Genomic DNA, 21,157 nt, shown 5'->3' with positions numbered 1-21,157 from the left:
GACATTTCTTAAGAAATTAAAAACAGACCTGCCCTATGATTCAGCAGTTCCACTTCTGGATATTTACCCAAAGAAATGAAAAGACTAACTTTTTTTTTTATGAAATTTATTGTCAAATTGGTTTCCATACAACACCCAGCGCTCATCCCAACAGGTGCCCTCCTCAATGCCCATCACCCACTTTCCCCTCCCCTCCACTACCCATCAACCCTCAGTTTGTTCTCAGTATTTAAGAGTCTCTTATGGTTTGCCTCCTTCCCTCTCTGTAACTTTTTATCCCCCCTTCCCCTCCCCCCCGGTCTTCTGTTGAGTTTCTCAGGATCCACATATGAGTGAAAACATATGGTATCTGTCTTTCTCTGCCTGACTTATTTCACTTAGCATAACACTCTCCAGTTCCAACCACGTTGCTACAAATGGCCAGATTTCATTTTTTCATTGCCTAGTAGTATTCCATTGTATATATAAACCACATCTTCTTTCGTCAGTTGATGGACATTTAGGCTCTTCCCATAATTTCTATAGCTATTGTTGAAAGTGCTGCTATAAACATTGGGGTACAAGTGCCCCTATGCATCAGCACTCCTGTATCCCTTGGGTAAATTCCTAGCAGTGCTATTGCTGGGTCATAGGGTAGATCTATTTTTAATTTTTTGAGGAACCTCCATGCTGTTTTCCAGAGTGGCTGCACCAGTTTGCATTCCCATCAACAGTGCAAGAGGGTTCTCGTTTCTCCACATCCTCTCCAGCATCTATAGTCTCCTGATTTGTTCATTTTAGCCACTCTGACTGGCGTGAGGCGGTATTTCAGTGTGGTTTTGATTTGTATTTCCCTGATGAGGAGTGATGTTGAGCATCTTTTCATGTGCCTGTTGGCCATCTGGATGTCTTCTTTAGAGAAGTGTCTATTCATGTTTTCTGCCCATTTCTTCACTGGCTTATTTTGAAAACACTAACTTGAAAAAACATGAGCACCCCATGTTCATTAGAGCATTATTTAGAATAGTCAGTATGGGGGGCGCCTGGGTGGCGCAGTCGGTTAAGCGTCCGACTTCAGCCAGGTCACGATCTCGCGGTCCGTGAGTTCGAGCCCCGCGTCGGGCTCTGGGCTGATGGCTCAGAGCCTGGAGCCTGTTTCCGATTCTGTGTCTCCCTCTCTCTCTCTGCCCCTCCCCCGTTCATGCTCTGTCTCTCTCTGTCCCAAAAATAAATAAACGTTGGAAAAAAAAAAAATTTAGAATAGTCAGTATGGAAACAACCTAAGTGTCCATCAACAGATAAGTGAATCAAGAAAATGTGATCATTGGGTCAAGAAAATGACATACACACCCAGGAGTATTATTTGGCCATACAAAAGAAGAAAATCCTGCCATTTGTGACAACACAGATGAAACTGGAGGGCCTTATGCTAAGTGAAATAAGCCGGACAGAGAAAGACAAGTATTCCATAGTATCACCTACATGTGGAAACAATCAACAACAACAACACAATAAAGAACAAACTCATAGAAACATAGTAGGGAGGTGGTTGCCAGAGGCTGCAGGTGGTGAATATGGGAGAGACTGTTAAAAGAGTACAAACTTTTAGTTGTAAGATGAGTAAGATAGAAAGATCTAATGTATAACATGGTGACTATAGTTGATAACACTGTTTTCCATAAGTGAAATTTGCTAAGGGAGTAGAATTTAAATGTTCTCACACACAATGTAAGATGAGATGTCTGTATGTGAGGTGACTGATGTGTTAAATAACTCAAGGGGAATTCTTTCACAGTGCACAACATATGCAGTCATCTTATATATACTTTAAATGTCTTATAATGTTGTCAACTATATATCAAAAAACCCCATCCCTTCTACAGCCAATGTGCAGTATAGAATATACATTAGAAATAATTTTTCAAAATATCTTCTGAAAAAAATTAATTTGCCATCTACTAGATGCCAGGCACTATTTTAGGCACTGAGTTAAAAGACTTGGTAGGGCCAGTCCTGACCAAGGATGCCCTGCTCTCTTCCCTTACCTCTTACAGATCCTACCCATATTTGAAGGGTCAGCTCAAGTCTCTCCTTCTCAGCTGTTCTAGTTCTCATTGATTTCCCACTTCCTCCAACACCCGGCATACCAGAATCTATATCTCACAATTTAGCTCTTGGTCGTGTATTGGATTGCATACTGTTATGTCAGCTCATCTCGCTAACTCTACAGTAATACGGTTCTTGAAGGGAGGGATAAAATCTTATACTCTGCCTGTGTCCTCATCACCCCAGAGAGAGAAGAGTACACTGCAGGTGCCCCTACCCTCTATGCTCCTCTGCAGTCCCAATGCCTGCGGACTTTATGCCTACGCAGGCATTTATCACAATACGCTAGACTTTGCTGACCCTTCTACTGGAATACAAGCTTCTTGACGTCAAACCCTCTTTTTTTTTTTTTTAAATTTTTTAACGTTTTATTTATTTATTTTTTTTTTATTAAAATTTTTTTTTCCAACGTTTTATTTATTTTTGGGACAGAGAGAGACAGAGCATGAACGGGGGAGGGGCAGAGAGAGAGGGAGACACAGAATCGGAAACAGGCTCCAGGCTCTGAGCCATCAGCCCAGAGCCCGACGCGGGGCTCGAACTCACGGACTGCGAGATCGTGACCTGGCTGAAGTCGGACGCTTAACCGACTGCGCCACCCAGGCGCCCCAACGTTTTATTTATTTTTGAGACAGAGAGAGACAGAGCATGAACAGGGGAGGGTCAGAGAGAGAGGGAGACACAGAATCGGAAGCAGGCTCCAGGCTCTGAACCATCAGCCCAGAGCCCAACACGGGGCTCGAACTCACAGACCGCGAGATCGTGACCTGAGCTGAAGTCGGACGCTCAACCAACTGAGCCACCCAGGCGCCCCTCAAACCCTCTTTTTAATGATACACAATAGTTTATGTGGCAAAATGTTGTTAGGTTACAAAGCCACATGTTTAAAGAGATGTTTTATAGACATAGCAACAAATACTAGGAGGTCATAGCACCAAAAAATTAACATCTGTTGTCTCTATGAGTTGGTAGTGCAGGTAATCTTGACAACCTTATTTATGCTTTTCCATATTTTCTGTTTCCTAATGTGAACATGTATTGCTCTTTTAATCAGGAGTAAAACGAGAGATTTATCTTAAAATCTAATACTTTCAAGCCTGGCCAAAGAAAGCTAACAACCTTGCACCACAGACACTGGATCGCCTTAGAACACACGCATGGACATTATGCTAATCATAAAATGTACGAGAGAAAAGCGAAGTCTAAGCATAAGGGAAAAAGAACAGCGACAGAACATGCTCAGGTTGGTCCAGGCCAAAGCTCCAGGGACAGTGAGGTGGCTAAGAGAGTGAGTTCTGAACAGAAAGCAGCATGGTAGCTAGCTGGGACAGGGGCCTGGGAGTTACTGTTTAATGGGTACAGTCAGTTCTGCAGGACGAAGAGGCTGGGTGGACGGTGGTGATGGCTGCACATGGCGAATGTACTGATGCCACCGAACTGCATGCTTACAAATCGTGAAGATGGTACAGTTTATGCTGTGAATTCTACCACAATTAGAAAAACAAAAAGGAATGGGGTCTGAGATTGAAGGCCCCTTGCTACCTAATACTTGCGTCACCACAAGTAAGTCCCTCACCTCTCCTCAGATGGGGATTTCATTGCATACGTCACAGGGCTTGTAAAGATCAGGTTAATTCATCTATGGCACTTAGAAGAGCACCAGGCAGACATGAAGTGAGCAATAAATGTGAGCTATTACCATTAAGAATGCATGCAAGAGTGCCAAGTCCTCCCAGATGCAGAGAGGCAAGAGAGCCTCAGAGGTTGGGATACTTCACCTGGTCGCCTGGGCTGTAGAAAAGCTATTGAGAAAGCAGCATGGCTTCCGCGCTCTGACTTTAAAGGGTGAGGGACTGAAGGAAAGGACCCCTGCTCCCCCTGGAGCCCCAGCCAGGACGGGATGGCCGCGGTCCCCCTGGTAAGGTTCTCTCTGCTGGCCGGCTAGCTGCTCCATCCAATCACCAAGACAGGAATTCACGGAGGGGACGACTTGAGTCATGTCCTTGACTAGTATGTGACCCACACCGTGCCATTCTTCATCTCTACATTTCACTTCGTTGTGTACAACATCAGGATGAGATGTACTCATTACAGCAATGAAGAACTTTACTTCAAAGCTTGATTCTGGATTTTTTCCCCCCAAAAGGTACTAAAAGGACTACAAAATATTCCCTGAGGGAACAGGATATGTGCTAGAGGTGAGGGCATTTTAGCTTGTCCCTAATTACAGAGGATCAGATGAGAATCGTGTCCTAGGGGCTTAATCTTTCATCTCTAAAGCAATGCTGGGTATGCTGCACCTCTTCACATATAGCCCCCACCCCCCCCGGGGAAAATATACAGGCAAGGACAGGACCATCCAGGGTCTACTAGCCACTGGCCTCTCACACTGGTTGGCTAGACTTTATAGGAGTTAGTGAGTCAGTGAAAGTGGGCGTAGTGTAAACTCTGAGACCACTGCACAAAGGACATGGTTTTATCATGAATTCAATGGGTAGATTATTTCCAATCATTTGAAAAGCTCCTAATCTAAATAAGCTTCTTTAAATCCAATGTTGTAATCTAGAACAATTTAAACTCTTACTTCTTTTAGTTAGCCCAGAACGTAAGCATTCAGAGAAATGAAAAGGCACACATCTGGGCCAAATATCAGAGAGGGAATACAAAGGAAAGAAAAGATCCCGGAGAACATACATACATAAATCCAGTCCACCATAACAACAGCCTCACCCTGAGAATGAGAAGAGTAGGAGTATTTATACTCTTAAAATACAGCAATAGACTTAATTTTATTGCCTCTATTAGTGAAATTATTTTAAAATAATATTACAGTAATTTTTAATTGTTAAAATCTACAGTTCCCTAGGTATGTAATGAAAACTCAAGTGACAGAAACCTTATTTCATTCCGTTTTGGAATTTTACAGTGACCTCACTTTTACTTCCCATATAATAAAGTTTGGTAGTGGACTCTCTAGATACCGTATACTAATTAGTACTGTGCAGATTCCAATAATAGGAAAAGATACAACACACATTATGAGGGTCAAGTTTCAGGAAGAAACATGAACTAGGCTACTCTGATCACTGGGAGCATCAGTCGGCTGAAAAATTAAATATTTATGCCAGGCAGTTCCACCCTGTGACCCAGCTAAAAACACAGTTTAAATTTATCCATGCAAATTAATAGCAACCAATGATGAAACTGAAGAAACTCTTAATTGCAATTTCTCATCTCCTGACAAACTGAGAAAGAGAAAGAGAAAGAGAGAGAGAGAGAGAGAGAGAGAGAGAGAGAGAGAGAGAAGGCTGTTTGCTTCATCTTTGGAGCACTATATAAACAACCTGAAGGCAAGGCCAAGTTTGATCCCAGCTAAAATGGAAAATATTTTATAGCTGTAAACTCTAACACTGTAATACCCAATTGTGCAAATATTTAAGACCTGGGTTACAGAGAGAAACTCAACTTAGGTCTCTGGCTAAATTCGTCTGCTCGTTTGCCCAGGCAGCCAGCGTGCAGGCAGAGTCCTCACCCAGGAGTGGGACCCAAGCACTAAATGGGTTTCCAGGCTCCTCAGTGTTGGGCAAGTGCTAGAAGCAGCCTTGGTTCTGCTTGTTGGATGTCCCTTCTGCAAGATGAAGTTGGCACTGGCTCCTTCCTCAACCCCCCCCCCACCGCCCCACCTCCCACAGCTACCAAGGATGTAAACATTCATCCCGCTTACATTTAAGGGCTTTGGAGGGTCAAAGGTCTCTTTCACATCTTCAGCTACTCAGCCCCCTCCCTCCATAAGATGTCTACCATCTATCTACTAGTTTATCTTGCATGAGAGGTTCTTGCTATCTGAATACCACTGATTGTGCCCAAAGCAGCCGCACGAAGAACTCAAAAGACTCCTGGGACCATCTGGATGAGCAGTTTAAAAAAGGCCTCCCGCCCTTATGCCTTCTGCTGTTGGTCACACCACTGTTCCTCAGCTCTCACAGACCTGCCCAAGGGGAACACAACAGGGGAATGAGTGGGAGATAACACACTTGGAAATGAAGGAACTGTGGAGCAGGAAAGGGGTATGTGTTTGTGTGTGAACTGAACCACACTGTGCTCAGCTTGGTGCAAACCAACGGTAAAAAACAGAAAGAAAAACAGAAGACAAGCTACAAGGAAAAAGATGAACAAAAAGATATTCTTTTCCTATTCTTCCTGTCTAGTAGCGGAGTATTTTCAGAGTTGGGAGGCATTTAACCGAAGTCTGGACAACCACGACAGGAACGTGGAAGGACAACAGATGTACTGGCTGACGCCTGGATGGATCTCAGTCTTCACCCTGTATTCACTCAAGGTGCACAAAGACTGGCTAGTAGCTACGTGGGCGGGGCTGCTTTAAGGGAACCAATTTCCAGAGGCTCAGCCTCCACAGGCACTCTTACCTAATTATGGGAAGGTCTGAGCAGACAACCTGCATTGGAGGTCATGCTTTCTCTTCTCCCACTTGCCCTCTACTACTCTTCTGTGACGGGGGTGGGGTGGGGGGACACCTCACACCATCCTCAATCACTGTATAGTATTCTCACTCTGAAATGTAAAACTCGTTAGGGTACCAAACGAAGGGAGGTGTAGAAGTACAGTACTGGTATCAGTGAGGCCCCTTTAACTGAGGCGCCATAACCTGCATGAGGGCCCCATGACTTTCCCTGTTTCAGTTAAGGGAAAGACCTGACATCAGAAAAGGGCTCTTCTGGCCATTTCTCCCATACCAGGGTATTCTGATTTCAGAAGACTGGAAAGGAAGGTGGTAAAGATGCTAGGTTTTGTTTAACTACTTTGCTGTTTCTGTTCCCCGTCTCTCAAGTCAGTATCTATCATGTACCAGCTTTGGCAAAGCTCCAAATCTTACCTCAGTCTGTATCAATCTTAGATTTAGAATTCAAGAATGGGACAGATGTCACAGTGACATATACTAACATGTTTATCTGAACCCCAAAATACCATCACTCCTGGCAGGACATCCAGTTGACCTGGGATGTGTCCGAGTATGGACCGGCTCTACGGCTGTGTGCAGGCACCCTGCATCAAGTGAATGAGCTAGATCTGTGGTTTTGAGGGAAAAACTGTAAAGCTCACGGTAAGATAAAAGCATTTTATCAAAAATTATTATACTGATACAGGTGTGTTTCAGCGAAAAATATTTCAATTTTCTCATCCCCGTCTCACTACTGCAATGTACATGTGAGTAAGAGCAGAGCTATGTGTGCACCAAGAGTTGAGAGCCCTGGCAAAGCTTCTCTGGCTACATTTCCCAGAGACCAAGGCACCTATGACTCCAATGGAGGCTCAGAAGACCTTCTACGAGTTAGACTTCTCCAAATTTGTTCACAGTAACACTGAAGAAAGTCCCAATTGAGCTGTCAACTTATGGATCATAAAAAAAAATTTTTTTTCAATATATGAAGTTTATTGTCAAATTGGTTTCCATACAACACCCAGTGTTCATCCCAAAAGGTGACCTCCTCAATACCCATCACCCACCCTCCCCTCCCTCCCACCCCCATCACCCTCAGTTTGTTCTCAGTTTTTAAGAGTCTCTTATGCTTTGGCTGTCTCCCACTCTAACCTCCTTTTTAAAAATGTTTTTGATAATACATTGTTACCTGAACTTGTGGCACGCAGTTGGCAAAGGGTTGAAGAACTGAACGGTATTGCGAGATTCAAAAACCCCACCAAATCCCTACTCCCATCTGTCTACTAATATGAGCAAGGTTTTTTAATCCCAGAATCTATTAAGAAATTACATAACTGTTATTGAAAAGTCCATCACATTCTAGCAATAGATAGGTGACATTCTCAGATCTCTAAACCCAGCAGAAAAAATCCATTTTATGAACATTTCACCCTTTATGTTAATATTTTCATAAATTTTGTAATGCTTGTTATTTTGATAACTCACATATTAATACTTGTAAGAATAACAAGACGCAAAGAAACTTAAAGTCTTAAGGTCACAGGATATACACTGTCTGATTTTTATTTTTATAAGTATTTTTGTGATAGCAAAGTGTGATAATCAGTAAAAGACCTTAAAAGATAAAAAGTGTAGGAAATATGGAGAAGAAGAATGAATCAAAGGAGCAAATGGAACTGTAAACTTTTCAACTCTTAAAGTAACAGCTTGCTCTTGTATTGAAATCTCTATGGTATTTGGTTCCACTGGACATCATTAACAGTAATATCACATTTTCATTTTAAAAGGTCATATATATTTATAATGTATCAGACCTTTCTCATTTCTCATAACAATCCAACACTAATATTCTATGACTTCAAGATATTTAGTGAACACAGGGTTAGCACCTGCAAAGCCCTGGGCACAGTTGCCTACTCAAATTCTGGGCCTCACCCTGGTGCTGGCCCTGGTTTTGAAAGTCACTAGGCATGAACACCCAGGACCTAACCTCTGGGTGAGTCCCGCTGAGAAACGCGGAAGGGATGAGAGAGAAGAGGAGAAAGAAAAACGGGAAGTGCAGGACAATGGGATTATGAGATCAGAGCCCTTCAACAAAAGGACAATGGGAGTAAGGAAATAAGGAAGAAAGGTTTCAAACCACTAACCAGTATCAGTATTAGCTCTGAGCTGGGAATCTGTTTTGTAAAAGCTTCAATCACAGGAGAGTTTTAGAGTTGAATATCAGTTATGTAAAGTATTCATTTCACGTAGTATAATCCAACATTTAGTAACATAATCCTGTCCAAAACAGATTGGAAGGACAAAGGAAGATGTCATTAGTTTTGGAAATCTAAGTCTCCATATTCTTTTTATTTTTTTAATATAATTTACTGTCAAGTTGACTAACATACAGTGTATACAGTGTGCTCTTGGTTTTGGGGGTAGATTCCCATGGTTCATCGCTTACATACGACACCCAGTGCTCATCCTGACAAGTGCCCTCCTCAATGCCCATCACCCATTTTCCCCTCTTACCCCACCCCCCTTCAGTTTGTTCTCTGTATTTCAGAGTCTCTTGTGGTTTGCCTCCCTCCCTTTCTATTCCTATTTTTTCCCCCTTCCCTTCCCCCATGGTCTTCTGTTAAGTTTCTCAAGTTCCACATATGAATGAAAACATAGGATATCTGTCTTTCTCTGACTTATTTCACTTAGCATAATATCCTCCAGTTCCATCCATACTCTCTTAGAAGCAGCAAAGCAAAATGCATACATATGTGGAAATGGAAGACAGGGTCAAAGTGAGCCGGCTGGAGACGGCACAGCAGGGCACTGAGGTCCAGTATGGCCAATGTCAGGAGAAGATCTCGGACTTTCCTTCCTGATCAAGACAAATTATACCTAGACCACACCTGGCAGATAAGCATCCGTCATGAGTTCATAAAAGCTATGTATTTATGTTTTGGGTTTTTTTTTTTCATTTTTTAGTAATCTCTATACCCAGTATGGGGCTCAAACTCACACCCCAAGATCATGAGTCTCATGCTCTACCAACTGAGCCAGCGAGTTGCCCCAAAGCCATGTATTTTGAACAATGATACTATACAATAAAACCAAATCATCACAAGGGGCACGAAGCTTTTAAAAAGTTGGGACTGGACCCCAGTTCAGTGTATACTCGTGAGGTTTTCACCTGCAGGACACTCACACTCTCCACTCTGCTCTGGCATGCTCTCAAGTCAACGGAGACATTATAAAAAGCTATGGTTCCATACCAAATATCCTCCGCTACTTTTAAGACTTATTATAGAGTTGAGAAGCTGGGAATGTGGAGTTACGGGGAAGAGCTGGCTGAAAGAAATGTATATGGCTTTTGCAATGGAGATTTGCCCACATTGAAAGGAAGTGAAGTGTTTGAGTATTTTCTTAAGATTTTATTTATTTATTTATTTTTTTTTTTTCAACGTTTATTTATTTTGGGGACAGAGAGAGACAGAGCATGAACAGGGGAGGGGCAGAGAGAGAGGGAGACACAGAATCGGAAACAGGCTCCAGGCTCCGAGCCGTCAGCCCAGAGCCCGACGCGGGGCTCGAACTCGCGGACCACGAGATCGTGACCTGGCTGAAGTCGGACGCTCAACCGACTGCGCCACCCAGGCGCCCCAAGATTTTATTTTTTTAAGTAATCTCTACACTCAACATCATGAGTTCATAAAAGTCATGTACTTATTTTTTCTTTAAAGATTTTTATTTTTGGGGCGCCTGGGTGGCGCAGTCGGTTAAGCGTCCGACTTCAGCCAGGTCACGATCTCGCGGTCCGTGAGTTCGAGCCCCGCGTCGGGCTCTGTGCTGACAGCTCAGAGCCTGGAGCCTGTTTCGGATTCTGTGTCTCCCTCTCTCTCTGCCCCTCCCCCGTTCATGCTCTGTCTCTCTCTGTCCCAAAAATAAATAAAAAACGTTGAAAAAAAAATTTTTAAAAAAAAGATTTTTATTTTTAAGTAATCTTTGTACCCAACATGGAGCTTGAGCTCATAACCCCGAGGTCAAGAGTTGCACGTTCCACTGACCCAACCAGCCAGGTGCCCCTCAAGTGTTTGTTCAGTGTAACAGAATCATAGAAATGTAGGGTGCGCCTGGGTGGCTCAGTCCATTAAGCGTCCAACTCTTGATTTCGGCTCAGGTCATGATCTTATGGTTTGTGGGTTTAAGCCTAGTATTGGCTCTGCACTGACTGCTCTCTGCTCTGCACTGACAGTGAGGAGCCTGCTTGGGATTCTCTCTCCCCCACCTCTCTCTCTCTGCCCCTCTCTTGCTCACATGCGCTCTCAAAAATAAACTTTTAACAATCTGAAAAAGAAAAAAATAATCACAGAAATGCACTGCAGGATTTTTAAAAATGACTTTGTTTTGAACTTCAGTACAAAAACATTATGGATATTACATTTTCTAAGTTTTGAACTATTTTCTTTTGGAGGGTGGAAGGAGGCAGATATTGGAGGGGTCAATAACAAAAATTACTTTTAAAAACTTACTCTAATGATGATATTTGTTTCTCTCAAGATACACTGCACTTGGGGCGCCTGGGTAGCTCAGTCGGTTAGGTGTCCAACTCTTGATTTTGGCTCAGGTCATGATATCACGGTTCGTGGGATCGAACCCCACAATGGGCACCATGCTCCTAGCATGAAGCCTGCTTGGCATATTCTCTCTCTCTCTCTCTCTCTCTCTCTCTCACCTGATGTCTCTGCCCCTCCCCAGCTTGTAGTTTCTCAAAATAAATAAATAAGCTGTTTAAAAAAGATTCACTGTACTTTATTTTTACGATATACTGTACTTTAAATGTCTATTGTTGGCCAACTGTTACACCTTTCGATTGTTTCTATCGTCTATGAGAGGGGATCCTAATACAGTGCTTACAAGATTTCCAAATGCTAGATAATTCCTTCAATCCACATTAGTAAATGTCCCTCTAGGAATGTTAGCCTCTTATAAATTTAGTAGAGAACGTTTATTTATACAAATAGTTCTACCATAAAAAGTAAAAGTGAAAACATTCTTCTAGAGAAATAAGAGTTTATCTTTCAAAGTATGACAGGTATGATCCAACATAACATTATGTCCTATCTTTTAAAAGAATATTCTCCATTTAGGCAGAATGGTTGCTTTAGACATAAACTAGACTAGCCTAAACAAATTCATGACACCGCCACTAAATCTGATACTTGTGAGACAGAAGATGGTAGCAGACAGATTCAAGCAAGAGAACAGAAAACTGTATTTTCCATGGTGTCCCAAAATGCTCAACCACAGCTGAAGTTTGCATACAAATTCTGTTGACCACATAGTCTTTGACAGATGTGGTATTAATTCTACAGTGAGGGTTTCATTCACCAGAGATTATGTAATGCATTTAATAAGTTGGAATCAGCATTAATTTAACATAAATGGAAGTATCATTTATTGTAAGGATGAATATTCCTTTTGTGAAACTGGTTTAATTTTACTATTTTTCTTTTGAGAGAGAGAGAGACTGCATGTGTGCACACAAGCAGGGGAGGGGCAGAGAGAGAGAAAGAGAATCTCAAGCAGGCTCCACACCCAGTGTGCAGTCTGACACAGGGCTCCATCCCAGGACCATGAGATCCTCATCTGAGCTGAAATCAAGAGTTGGACGCTTAACCAACTGAGCCACCGAAGGCGTCCCTGGTTTTAATTTTAAACACACAAATATACCTATTTGCATACTAAGTCATGGTGGTAAATATGTTTACTAAGGGTTTGAAAAATATTGCCTCTGTAGAATACAAATATTAATTCTTTCCCTGAAAATTAGAGATCCAAAGACAGTAACATGTATAATTAATGTCTTAAGAAAATATACATTTGGTTTGTCCTGATGAGTCTTAATTAGAGGCAGGTGCTCTGATTCTTTAGTGTAATTAACTGCTGCTAATAATAAAATTGAGCATTATGCTAAACCAGGGACTTCTTAGACAATTTACAGAAATTATGTTATTTCTCTCTCAATACACCTCTAAGGTACAAATTATTCTAACTTTACCCAGTAGAAAACCCCTTCTAGGAGGTATAACAGGTTCCCCGGGGTCTCACAGATAGGAAGCAGAAAAGTTGGGATAAATCCCATTACCCGGCTGTAGACCTTAGTTGAGTTACTCTCCACATAGAATTGGAAAATATTTGTTTAAAATGACTATTTCTGGGATTAGCTCATTGGTCCCATTTGGAAAGTCTCAGATGAGGTAACCCCATGCAGAGAACACAGACATTAGAGAATGCCGAAGTGGGCATGTCATGAGTTTCATGGATGGCAAGCAGCGGAAAGTGACTATACTTCTTGGTGCAGGAAGTTCCCGGAGCATGTTCAATTGTCACATTACAAAAAGTAATGTCCAGGCAGATTTCTTTAGCAGCTCAGGACTCACATGTTTTACGTTGTTCATCATTCTAGTTGGTCAAAGTTCCTGCTAGCAGAATGAAGAGAACTTTACTCAGAATTCTAGCCTAACTGATATCTGGTTGGAGCTGTGGACCATTATTTAAAAAAAAAATTTTTTAGGTTTATTTATTTTTGAAAGACAGAGACACAGCACAAGCAGGAGTGGGGCAGAGAGAGAGCGGGACACAGAATCCGAAGCAGGCTCCAGGCTCTGAGCTGTCAGCACAGAGCTTGAAGTGGGGCTCGAACTCACGAACGGTGAGATCATGACCTGAGCCGAAGCCGGACACTCAACCGACTCAGCCACCCAGGCGCCCCAATATGTGGACCATTGTTTTAAAAAGAACTTAAGGCTTCATGGAATTTAGCAAATTTTGCCAGGTGCTGCCCTTCCCCCCAAATCAGATCTACCTACACAGCCAAGCAGAGACACATTCCAAATATCTAATATACCACACTTAAAATTCAAAGCTCAAAACAAGTAGCTCGTATGAAGAAGTGCACATGAAATTATATCCTACACTTTGGTGAGTCTGCTTTCTGAGAGAATTTCTGGGTAATTTTATGGGGAAACACAAATGTGGTGTGACAACAGGAAAAGAGCATTTTCTTTTCCTATTTTCTCAACAGTGAAAAGTCACACTGAAATCCTATTAAAATGGCACAAAGAGTGGTTCAAATTCTGTCAGGCAAACCTAAGACCTTTCCTAATTTCCGAATCTCAAGTTTCCGTAAACTTTGTTGTACATTACTTTTATGCCAACATTAAGATTCCCTCCCAAAGAATATGTAAGGAAACATGGCTGCTTAATGTTACATTAGAAAATTGATAGGCAATTTACCATTCCAATACATTTTCTTAGGATGCTCCAGATACTGAAGTCATTTCTGGAAAACATAGGGGAGGGCAGGCTTGTTCTGAAAGAAGAAAAGAAAAATAAACATTTAATTTTAATGCCATTGTCACTAGGAGGGAAAAGCTATTGCCATTAATATGAACACCACAGGCATGCATGTATGGACACCTTAAAAATGTGTACAACAGGGTCTTCCAGAAGCTATACCCCAATCACTGCTATGCTGGCCCCTGAGAAGTGTCACAACAGGCCCGCTGGCCCTGTGCCTTTGCTGTCATTCTGATCCTAGGATTCTAGCTCTCCCTGCTGGTGTCCAGCTTTCTGCACCACCTCACAGGTACACCTTCCTTTCATGTGCTAGCACAGCAGACTCTGTCGTTTGGTCCTAGACATACCTACCACTTCTGGATACTTCATACATGATTTTACTCTAGCTGCTGAATAATGTAAACAAAACACCATCACAGGGCCTAAAGGTTTTTAAGAAACTAAATGGAAAAATGCAAATGAATTATAAAGCCGAAGTAAAATTTAGGCCTGGCTTCATATGTTAACACCAAAGACACTGATGTGAACAAAATTTAGCCCCTCTGGATAAGACAGGAAACCCCTTGCAAATTAAGCTCTACAGAAGGAGCACTTTCAAAGCCTCTGCAGGGGTTTCAAGGTAGCCAGAAGGCTGGTGGATGTCAGTGGCAGAGTGGCCTAGGTAAGCCACATGTCAGGGCTCAGGCATCCAGACCTGGCTGGTCAGAAGCTGACCCCCCTTCCAAAAATCACAGTGGCAGCACTACTGGGGGCAGCGGGCAGAGATGCCAGGCCAACTTCCTAAAACCGTTAATACATTTTTTTTCGGTTATCTTAGATTATGGCAAGGGATGCGGGTTTAGCAATTGCTGCTTAGAATATACCTACGTAACTGAAACATCAAAATAGTAAACAAAACAATTTATCTTCTAAAGAACTTTTATTCTACAAACTAATCTGAATTATAGAAGTTAACATAAAGTTTTAAAATGAATAATATTTTTAAATCCTCCACGGTGAAATTCTTCTGACTTCTTTTTCTTTTTTAGAAACACACACTGCTCATTTGGCAGATTTCTCATCTAACCAATCTGCTGGATAAGTAGCCACAGATGGTATTTAAATCACATTCTCCACCATCCAGGACCATGAATCTCTGTAACATGAACAATGGAACCTAGGGACAGAATCCCAGCCATCATCTACCATTAGCACATTCACAGTGCAGTTTTAGAGATGTGTACAGTTGACCCCTGAACAGTGCTTTGAGCTGCATGGGTCCACTTACATGTGGGTTTTTTTTTTTAATACAGTACCATAAATGTATTTTCTCTTATGATTTTCTAAAATCTCACTTTATTGTAACATATAGTATATAATACATATGACATACATAATGAGTGTTAATTGGCTGTTTATGTTATTGGTAAGGCTTCCAGTCAACAGTAGGCTATTAGCAGTTAAGTTTTTGAGGGTTCAAAAATTATATATGGATTTTCGACTGCCCAGGAGGTAAACTGTTCAAGGGTCAACTATATAACGTTTCTATCTTTTGTCTGTGAAAAAGTCAGCCATAAATGGAACAGATGCTAGGAAGTTTCAGCCTGAAATACACTTTGTGAAGACTGAATGAGGGGCTGTAATTCCTCCCAACCAATGCCTACACTGAGAGCACAGGTATGTACCACTATTCTGATTAAAAGCAAGAAAAGCAAGAAATACTCTGGAAACAAGATGATAAAAGACATCCAAAGGTTTTTTTTTTTTTTTTTAATTTTCGATTTAGAAATTACAGGACTGCCGGCCAAGAATCCCACCTGAGAATATCCCACATTCATTTTTATGCACTTATCTCAGTATGTTGTTTTAGGAAAATGTAGTAGTTATTCATTCATCAGGAGGCCAGATTATCTGCAACATTATCTATTCCAGAACCCAACCAGAAAGCAGAGCTAAAAGGGACTGTGAAAGGCAACAGGCCATCATAAAGTCCATGATGTTTTCTTGTGTAAGACTGCAAAAGCAAACTCCCTTAGATCATACTGTGTGCAATAAGTTGATCAAAAACATCAAGAGAAACACTGGCCTCCAAGACAAGTACACAACGTGGAAGCTGTAGCCCAGTGAAAGACCTCAGGGTTGTTGACCGTAATCTGAGTCAAGAGCATGATGCTCCTGCCAAAGAGGCAGGTGCAATCTCAGATTGCCAAAAGGAGAACAGCAGCTAGAACATTCCCAAAGGGCAACTCTGCAATGATCAGACCAGAGCCAGGATTCAGATCCACGTGCCACTTTTAAAGGGAACCTGAACACCTGAGTTCAGGAAGACTTACCAGAGGCTAAGCAAATGTGTCTGGAAAACATTTCTTATAAGAAATGGATGAAAGAAATGTGCAGTCCAGAACAAACAAAAGAAACGGGAGGTCTGGGGAACAGTAGGCATGACAGAGGTCTTGGAGCAGCAGGGGATGGGGCCAGGAGCAACAGCATCCCCATAACCACACCCTGCCCCACTCAACAAGAGCACTCCCTACGCACCTTTGCTTGCTTCGGTATTCTCCACAGCACTGACCAACACACAACATACTACTGTAGGCTCTCAAGTATTAACCACTTCCCCCAAAATGGTCTAAGAGCTTCTGGAGAGCTCACGTTTCATCTACTGCTGTATCCCTGTTGCCCATGACAGTGCCTAACACAAAGGAGGAGTTGAAGTATTTGATGAATCAACTTTAGAATGTATAAGGCCTTTTAGCATGCATTATCTCTTTCATAAACAATTTGGTTTATTCTGTGCTACTCAAGTAGGACTAGGACCACTGGGAGAAGTTATAGGATCCTGATAGAAAGGTCTTATAATTCATTCCAAATACGAGAAACAAGAGATTCTTTTTAGTAAAGGTTTCAAACAGAGGCTGAATGAGCCCTTTCTGTCATGGCCTGAAAGGCATTCCTGCACTGGGTGGGAAGCTGATCTAGAACAGCTAGGCCAGGGATGTCACTCAACACCCAATAAAGAACATTATGGGCCCTCACACAAAGAACTACCCAGCCCCAAATGTTAGTGATGCCAAAGCTGAGAAACCTCCCACAGAAATACGAAAGCTTCATATAGAAATTTAAATTTCGCAGTGGCTATATTAAAAAGAGAGCAAGATAAATTCATTTCAATAATATATTTTATTTGGAAATGATGTCAGCATCATGGTGCCATGAGTCATTCGTCTTCTCTCCCTTCTGATTTACCACTAATTGGACATACATATCCTGGGAGAGAAAAAAAAAACCCACAGCGCCTCTGCACACCATAGCAAGATGCCCGAGAAATCCGCCTGTGTACCCTAGAGGGGGTGGACTGGCCCGTGGAAGAGGCGGCAGACCTGGCAGCAGCCGACAGCAACGGCAGAGAAGGGAGCAGCTGGTCCTGTGGTGAGCCAGCACACAACCTTTCTGTCAGAGGAAGTGAAGTGGAGGGAGGGTTACGGCGGGGGGAGGGGTCTGCCTGCAAAAAGGTGAGCTGGAGGGACCAGGCCCCCCTGAGGAGAGACCCCTGAAGGAAAGCATCTGCTGTCTGCCCCATGAGGCAAGAGACTGACCCAAAAACCTCTGGAATCCCCTCCCACTTGAAGTTCCCTTGACCCAGCCATGGGTACACCCAAAGCCCCAAGTGCTAAGTACACACCTCCTTCCGCTTTTTTTTTCATACTCCCCACCCTTAGCAGGGAAGTCAGCTCTGGTAACAAAAACCAAAAGGTTGTGCTATAGCCCCATCTTCTGGAAAACAAAAGGATAACCCTTGTTCAACCTGTTGATCTGTTAGAATTAAAGCAAAGGAAACCTTGGCTAAATAAGAAAGGTGTTCACTACTTCAAATGTGGAGGCAGGGGCACTTCTTATCAAATACCGTGAAAAATCACATAATATAAAAATCTATAATGACAATTTTCCACCAATGGAACCCAAAGACATGGAACACTGCAATCTAACTGATAATTTAAAATAGCAGTTATGACGAAATTCAATGAGCTACACGAAAACCCCAAATGGCAATATAATAATCTCGGAAAAAAATTAACGAATAGAAGTGTTTTACCAGAGAGATTGAAATTCTAAAAAAAAAGAAATAAACAGAAATTCTGTAACTGAAGGACTCAGTAAATGAGATGAAGAACGCACTGGGAACAGAGCAGATCTTACGGAAGAGAGAATTAGCAAGCTTGAGGAGAGAAATACAGAAATGATTCAGGTGGAAGGAGAGAATGAAGAGTTTAAAAAGTGAAAGCACCCTATGAGAACTATCTGATGCCATTAAAATGCCAATAGAAGAATAACAGGTATGTTGGAAGGAGAAGAGAGGAAAAAGGGAACAGAGAACCTATTTAAAGAAATAAATAGTTGAGAACTTCCCAAACCTGAGGAAGCAACTGAATACGTATGTCCACAAAGCTAACAAAACACCTTATTACCTCAAGGCATAAAGACCTTCTCTAAGACACATTATATTACAACTGTCAAAGTCAATAATAATGAATGAATTTGAAAGGCATGGGGGGTGGGGGATGGGGGAGACAGTAACCTACAAAGGTACTCCCAGTAGGCTATTAGCAGATTTCTCAGGGGAAACTCTACAGGCCATGAGAGAGTAGAATGACATATTCAAAAACTGCTAGCCGAGAATACTCCACCTGGCAAAGCTATCATTCAGATATGAAGGAGAAGTAAAGGCTTTCCCAAACAAACAAAAGCTAAAGGAGTTCACCACTAGACCTGCCTTAAGAAGAAATGTTGAAAGAGACACTTCAAACATAAACGAAAAGATGAAAGTACACAAAATTCAATCTGATTAACCAGGCAAGTAATAATACAGTAACTTTTTTTTTTTTTGGAAATACCATATTAAACTTAATTATAGCATACAAGAAAAGAGCATTAAGAGTAACTAAAGCTACTACAACTTGGTAACAAAATCATAGCATGCAAAGAGAGTAATCTGTAACAATAAAGGATAAAACTTTTGTAGATGAATGAAGATAGACTGCTATCAACGGAAAAAGGACTATTTTATCTATGAGATGTTTCATGCAAACCTCACGGTTACCACAAAGCAAAAATCTAGAGCAAAGACACAAAATGTAAGAAAGGGGGAGACTCAGCAAATTACCATGGAAAACCACCAATTTACAAAGGTAGACAGAAATAGAAAGAAAAAGAAACAATGCAGAGACAAAATAACCAGAAGGCAAAAGGTAAAATGGCCGTAGTAAGTCTTACATAACAGTAATCACCCTAAATGTAAATGAATTGAACTCACCAATCAAAACGCAGAGTAGCTGGGTAGATTAAAAAACAAGAGCTAACTATGTGCTGCCTGATTGCAGTTTCATTTCAGCTCTAAAGACCACACAGGCTCAATATGAAAGAATGGAAGGTGATATTCCAAGCAAAAAGAAAAGAAAAGGTTAGTATAACCATACTTGTATCAGGCAACATAGATATCAAGCCAAAAAAGGGTAACAAAAAGCAAAGAAGGTCATTATAAAATGATAAGGGGAGGGAGTCAATATATTAAGCAGAGAGAACAGTCATAAATATATACAGTACCAACACCTGAGCACTGAATATATATATATATATGTATATATATATATATATATATACACACACACATATGTGCAATATTTAAGCAATTAATAATAGATCTTAAAGAAGAAATAGAGAACAATACAATAACTACAGAGGAATTCAGTACCCCAGTTTCAGCAAGGGACAGATCATCCAAAGGACACTAGAAGCAAACCACATTTTAGAATAGATGGACTTCTACAGAACATTCTCTCCAAAAGCAGAATACATATTCTTCTTAAAGTGCACATGGAATATTCTCCAGGACAGATCATATGATAGGCCACAAATCTTAGCAAATTCAAAAGACTGAAGTCATACCAACTATCTTCTCTGATCACAATGCATGAAATTAGTAATCAAGAGGAAAGGGAAATCTTCAAATACGTGGAAATTAAACAATACTCTTCTAAACAACCAATGGGTCAAAAAAGAAACCAAACAGGAAATAAAAAATTATCCTGAAACTAATGAAAATGAAAGCACAACATACCAAGTATTGTGGGATGCAACAAAGCAATTCTGAGAGGAAAATTTATGCAATAAATGTGTATGTTAAGAAATTAGATCTCAAACAACCTAACTTTACATCTCAAGGAACTAGAAAAAGAACAGACTAAGCCCAAAGTTAGCAGAAAGAAGGAAATAATAAGGATCAGAGTACAAATAAGTAAAATAGAGCAGAAAAACAATAGAAAGGATCAATGAAACTAAGATGTAAGACCTGGTTCTTCAAAAATATAAACAAAATTGACAAACCTTTAGTTAGACTAAGAAAAAAAAGAAAACTCAAAATTAGAAATTATAGGGGTGCCTGGGTCACTCAGTCAGTTAGGCATCCACCTTGGGCTCAGGTCATGATCTCATGGTTCATGGGTTCAAGCCCTGCATCAGGTTCTATGCTGACAGCTCAGAGCCTGGAGTCTGCTTTGGATTCTGTGTCTCCCTTTCTCTCTGCCCCTTCCCTGCTCCCACTCATCCTCTCAAAAATAAATAAACATTAAAGAAAAAAAAAGAAATTACAACTGATACTATAGAAACACACAGAATTATAAGACCATCATGAACAATTAATTATATGCCAACACATTATATAACCTAGAATACACTTAAGTTACATTTCTAGGCTACGTTACAAATCTAGGATACATTTCTCGAACACATAACCTACCAACACTGAATTAAGAATAGAAAAATCTGAACAGATCAATAATGAGTAAAGAGACTGAACCAGTGATTAAAAAAAACCAAAACAAACAAAAACTCCCAATGCAGAAAATATGCAGACCAAACAGGTTCACTGAAGAATCTATCAAACATTTAAATTTAAAAGAGAATTAGCACCAACCCCCCTCAAACTCTTATGAAATACCAAGGAGAAAGAATACTTCCAAACTCATACTGTGAAGCTAGCATTACTTTGATATACTAAAACCAGATAAGGATACCATAAGAAAACTATAAACCAATATCCCTGATAAGTACCAATGCAAAAATTCTCGACAAAATATTAGCAAACCAAATTCAAGAACACGTTAAAAGATTATACATCAGGACCAAGTGGAATTTATCCCTGGGACGTGAGTATGGTTCAACATACACAGATTAATGAATGTAAAACATTAAAACAATGAATGAAAGATAATAATCACAGGATCATCTCAATAGATG

The 21,157-nt window shown here is 41.0% G+C and overlaps 1 protein-coding gene across 5 annotated transcripts in view; it reads right to left on the bottom strand.

Annotated features, from left to right (window-relative positions):
• The window catches only part of OSBPL1A (oxysterol binding protein like 1A), a 246,521-nt gene that overhangs the window by 25,824 nt on the left and 199,540 nt on the right, over positions 1–21,157 (bottom strand). For all 5 annotated transcript variants that reach the window (XM_047086888.1, XM_047086890.1, XM_047086889.1 and 2 more), the window contains one exon: positions 13,823–13,898. In XM_047086888.1, coding sequence (XP_046942844.1) covers positions 13,823–13,898 — 76 coding nt within the window. The remainder of the gene's footprint in view (positions 1–13,822; positions 13,899–21,157) is intronic.

The sequence above is a fragment of the Lynx rufus genome, unplaced genomic scaffold (genome assembly GCF_022079265.1).
Source record: "Lynx rufus isolate CCGP_SWC_20201006 ecotype Redwood Valley unplaced genomic scaffold, mLynRuf1.p SCAF_22, whole genome shotgun sequence".
Taxonomy (NCBI): Eukaryota; Metazoa; Chordata; class Mammalia; order Carnivora; family Felidae; genus Lynx; species Lynx rufus.
Note: the sequence above shows the minus strand (reverse complement) of the source record. Positions and strands in the feature narration are given on the sequence as shown.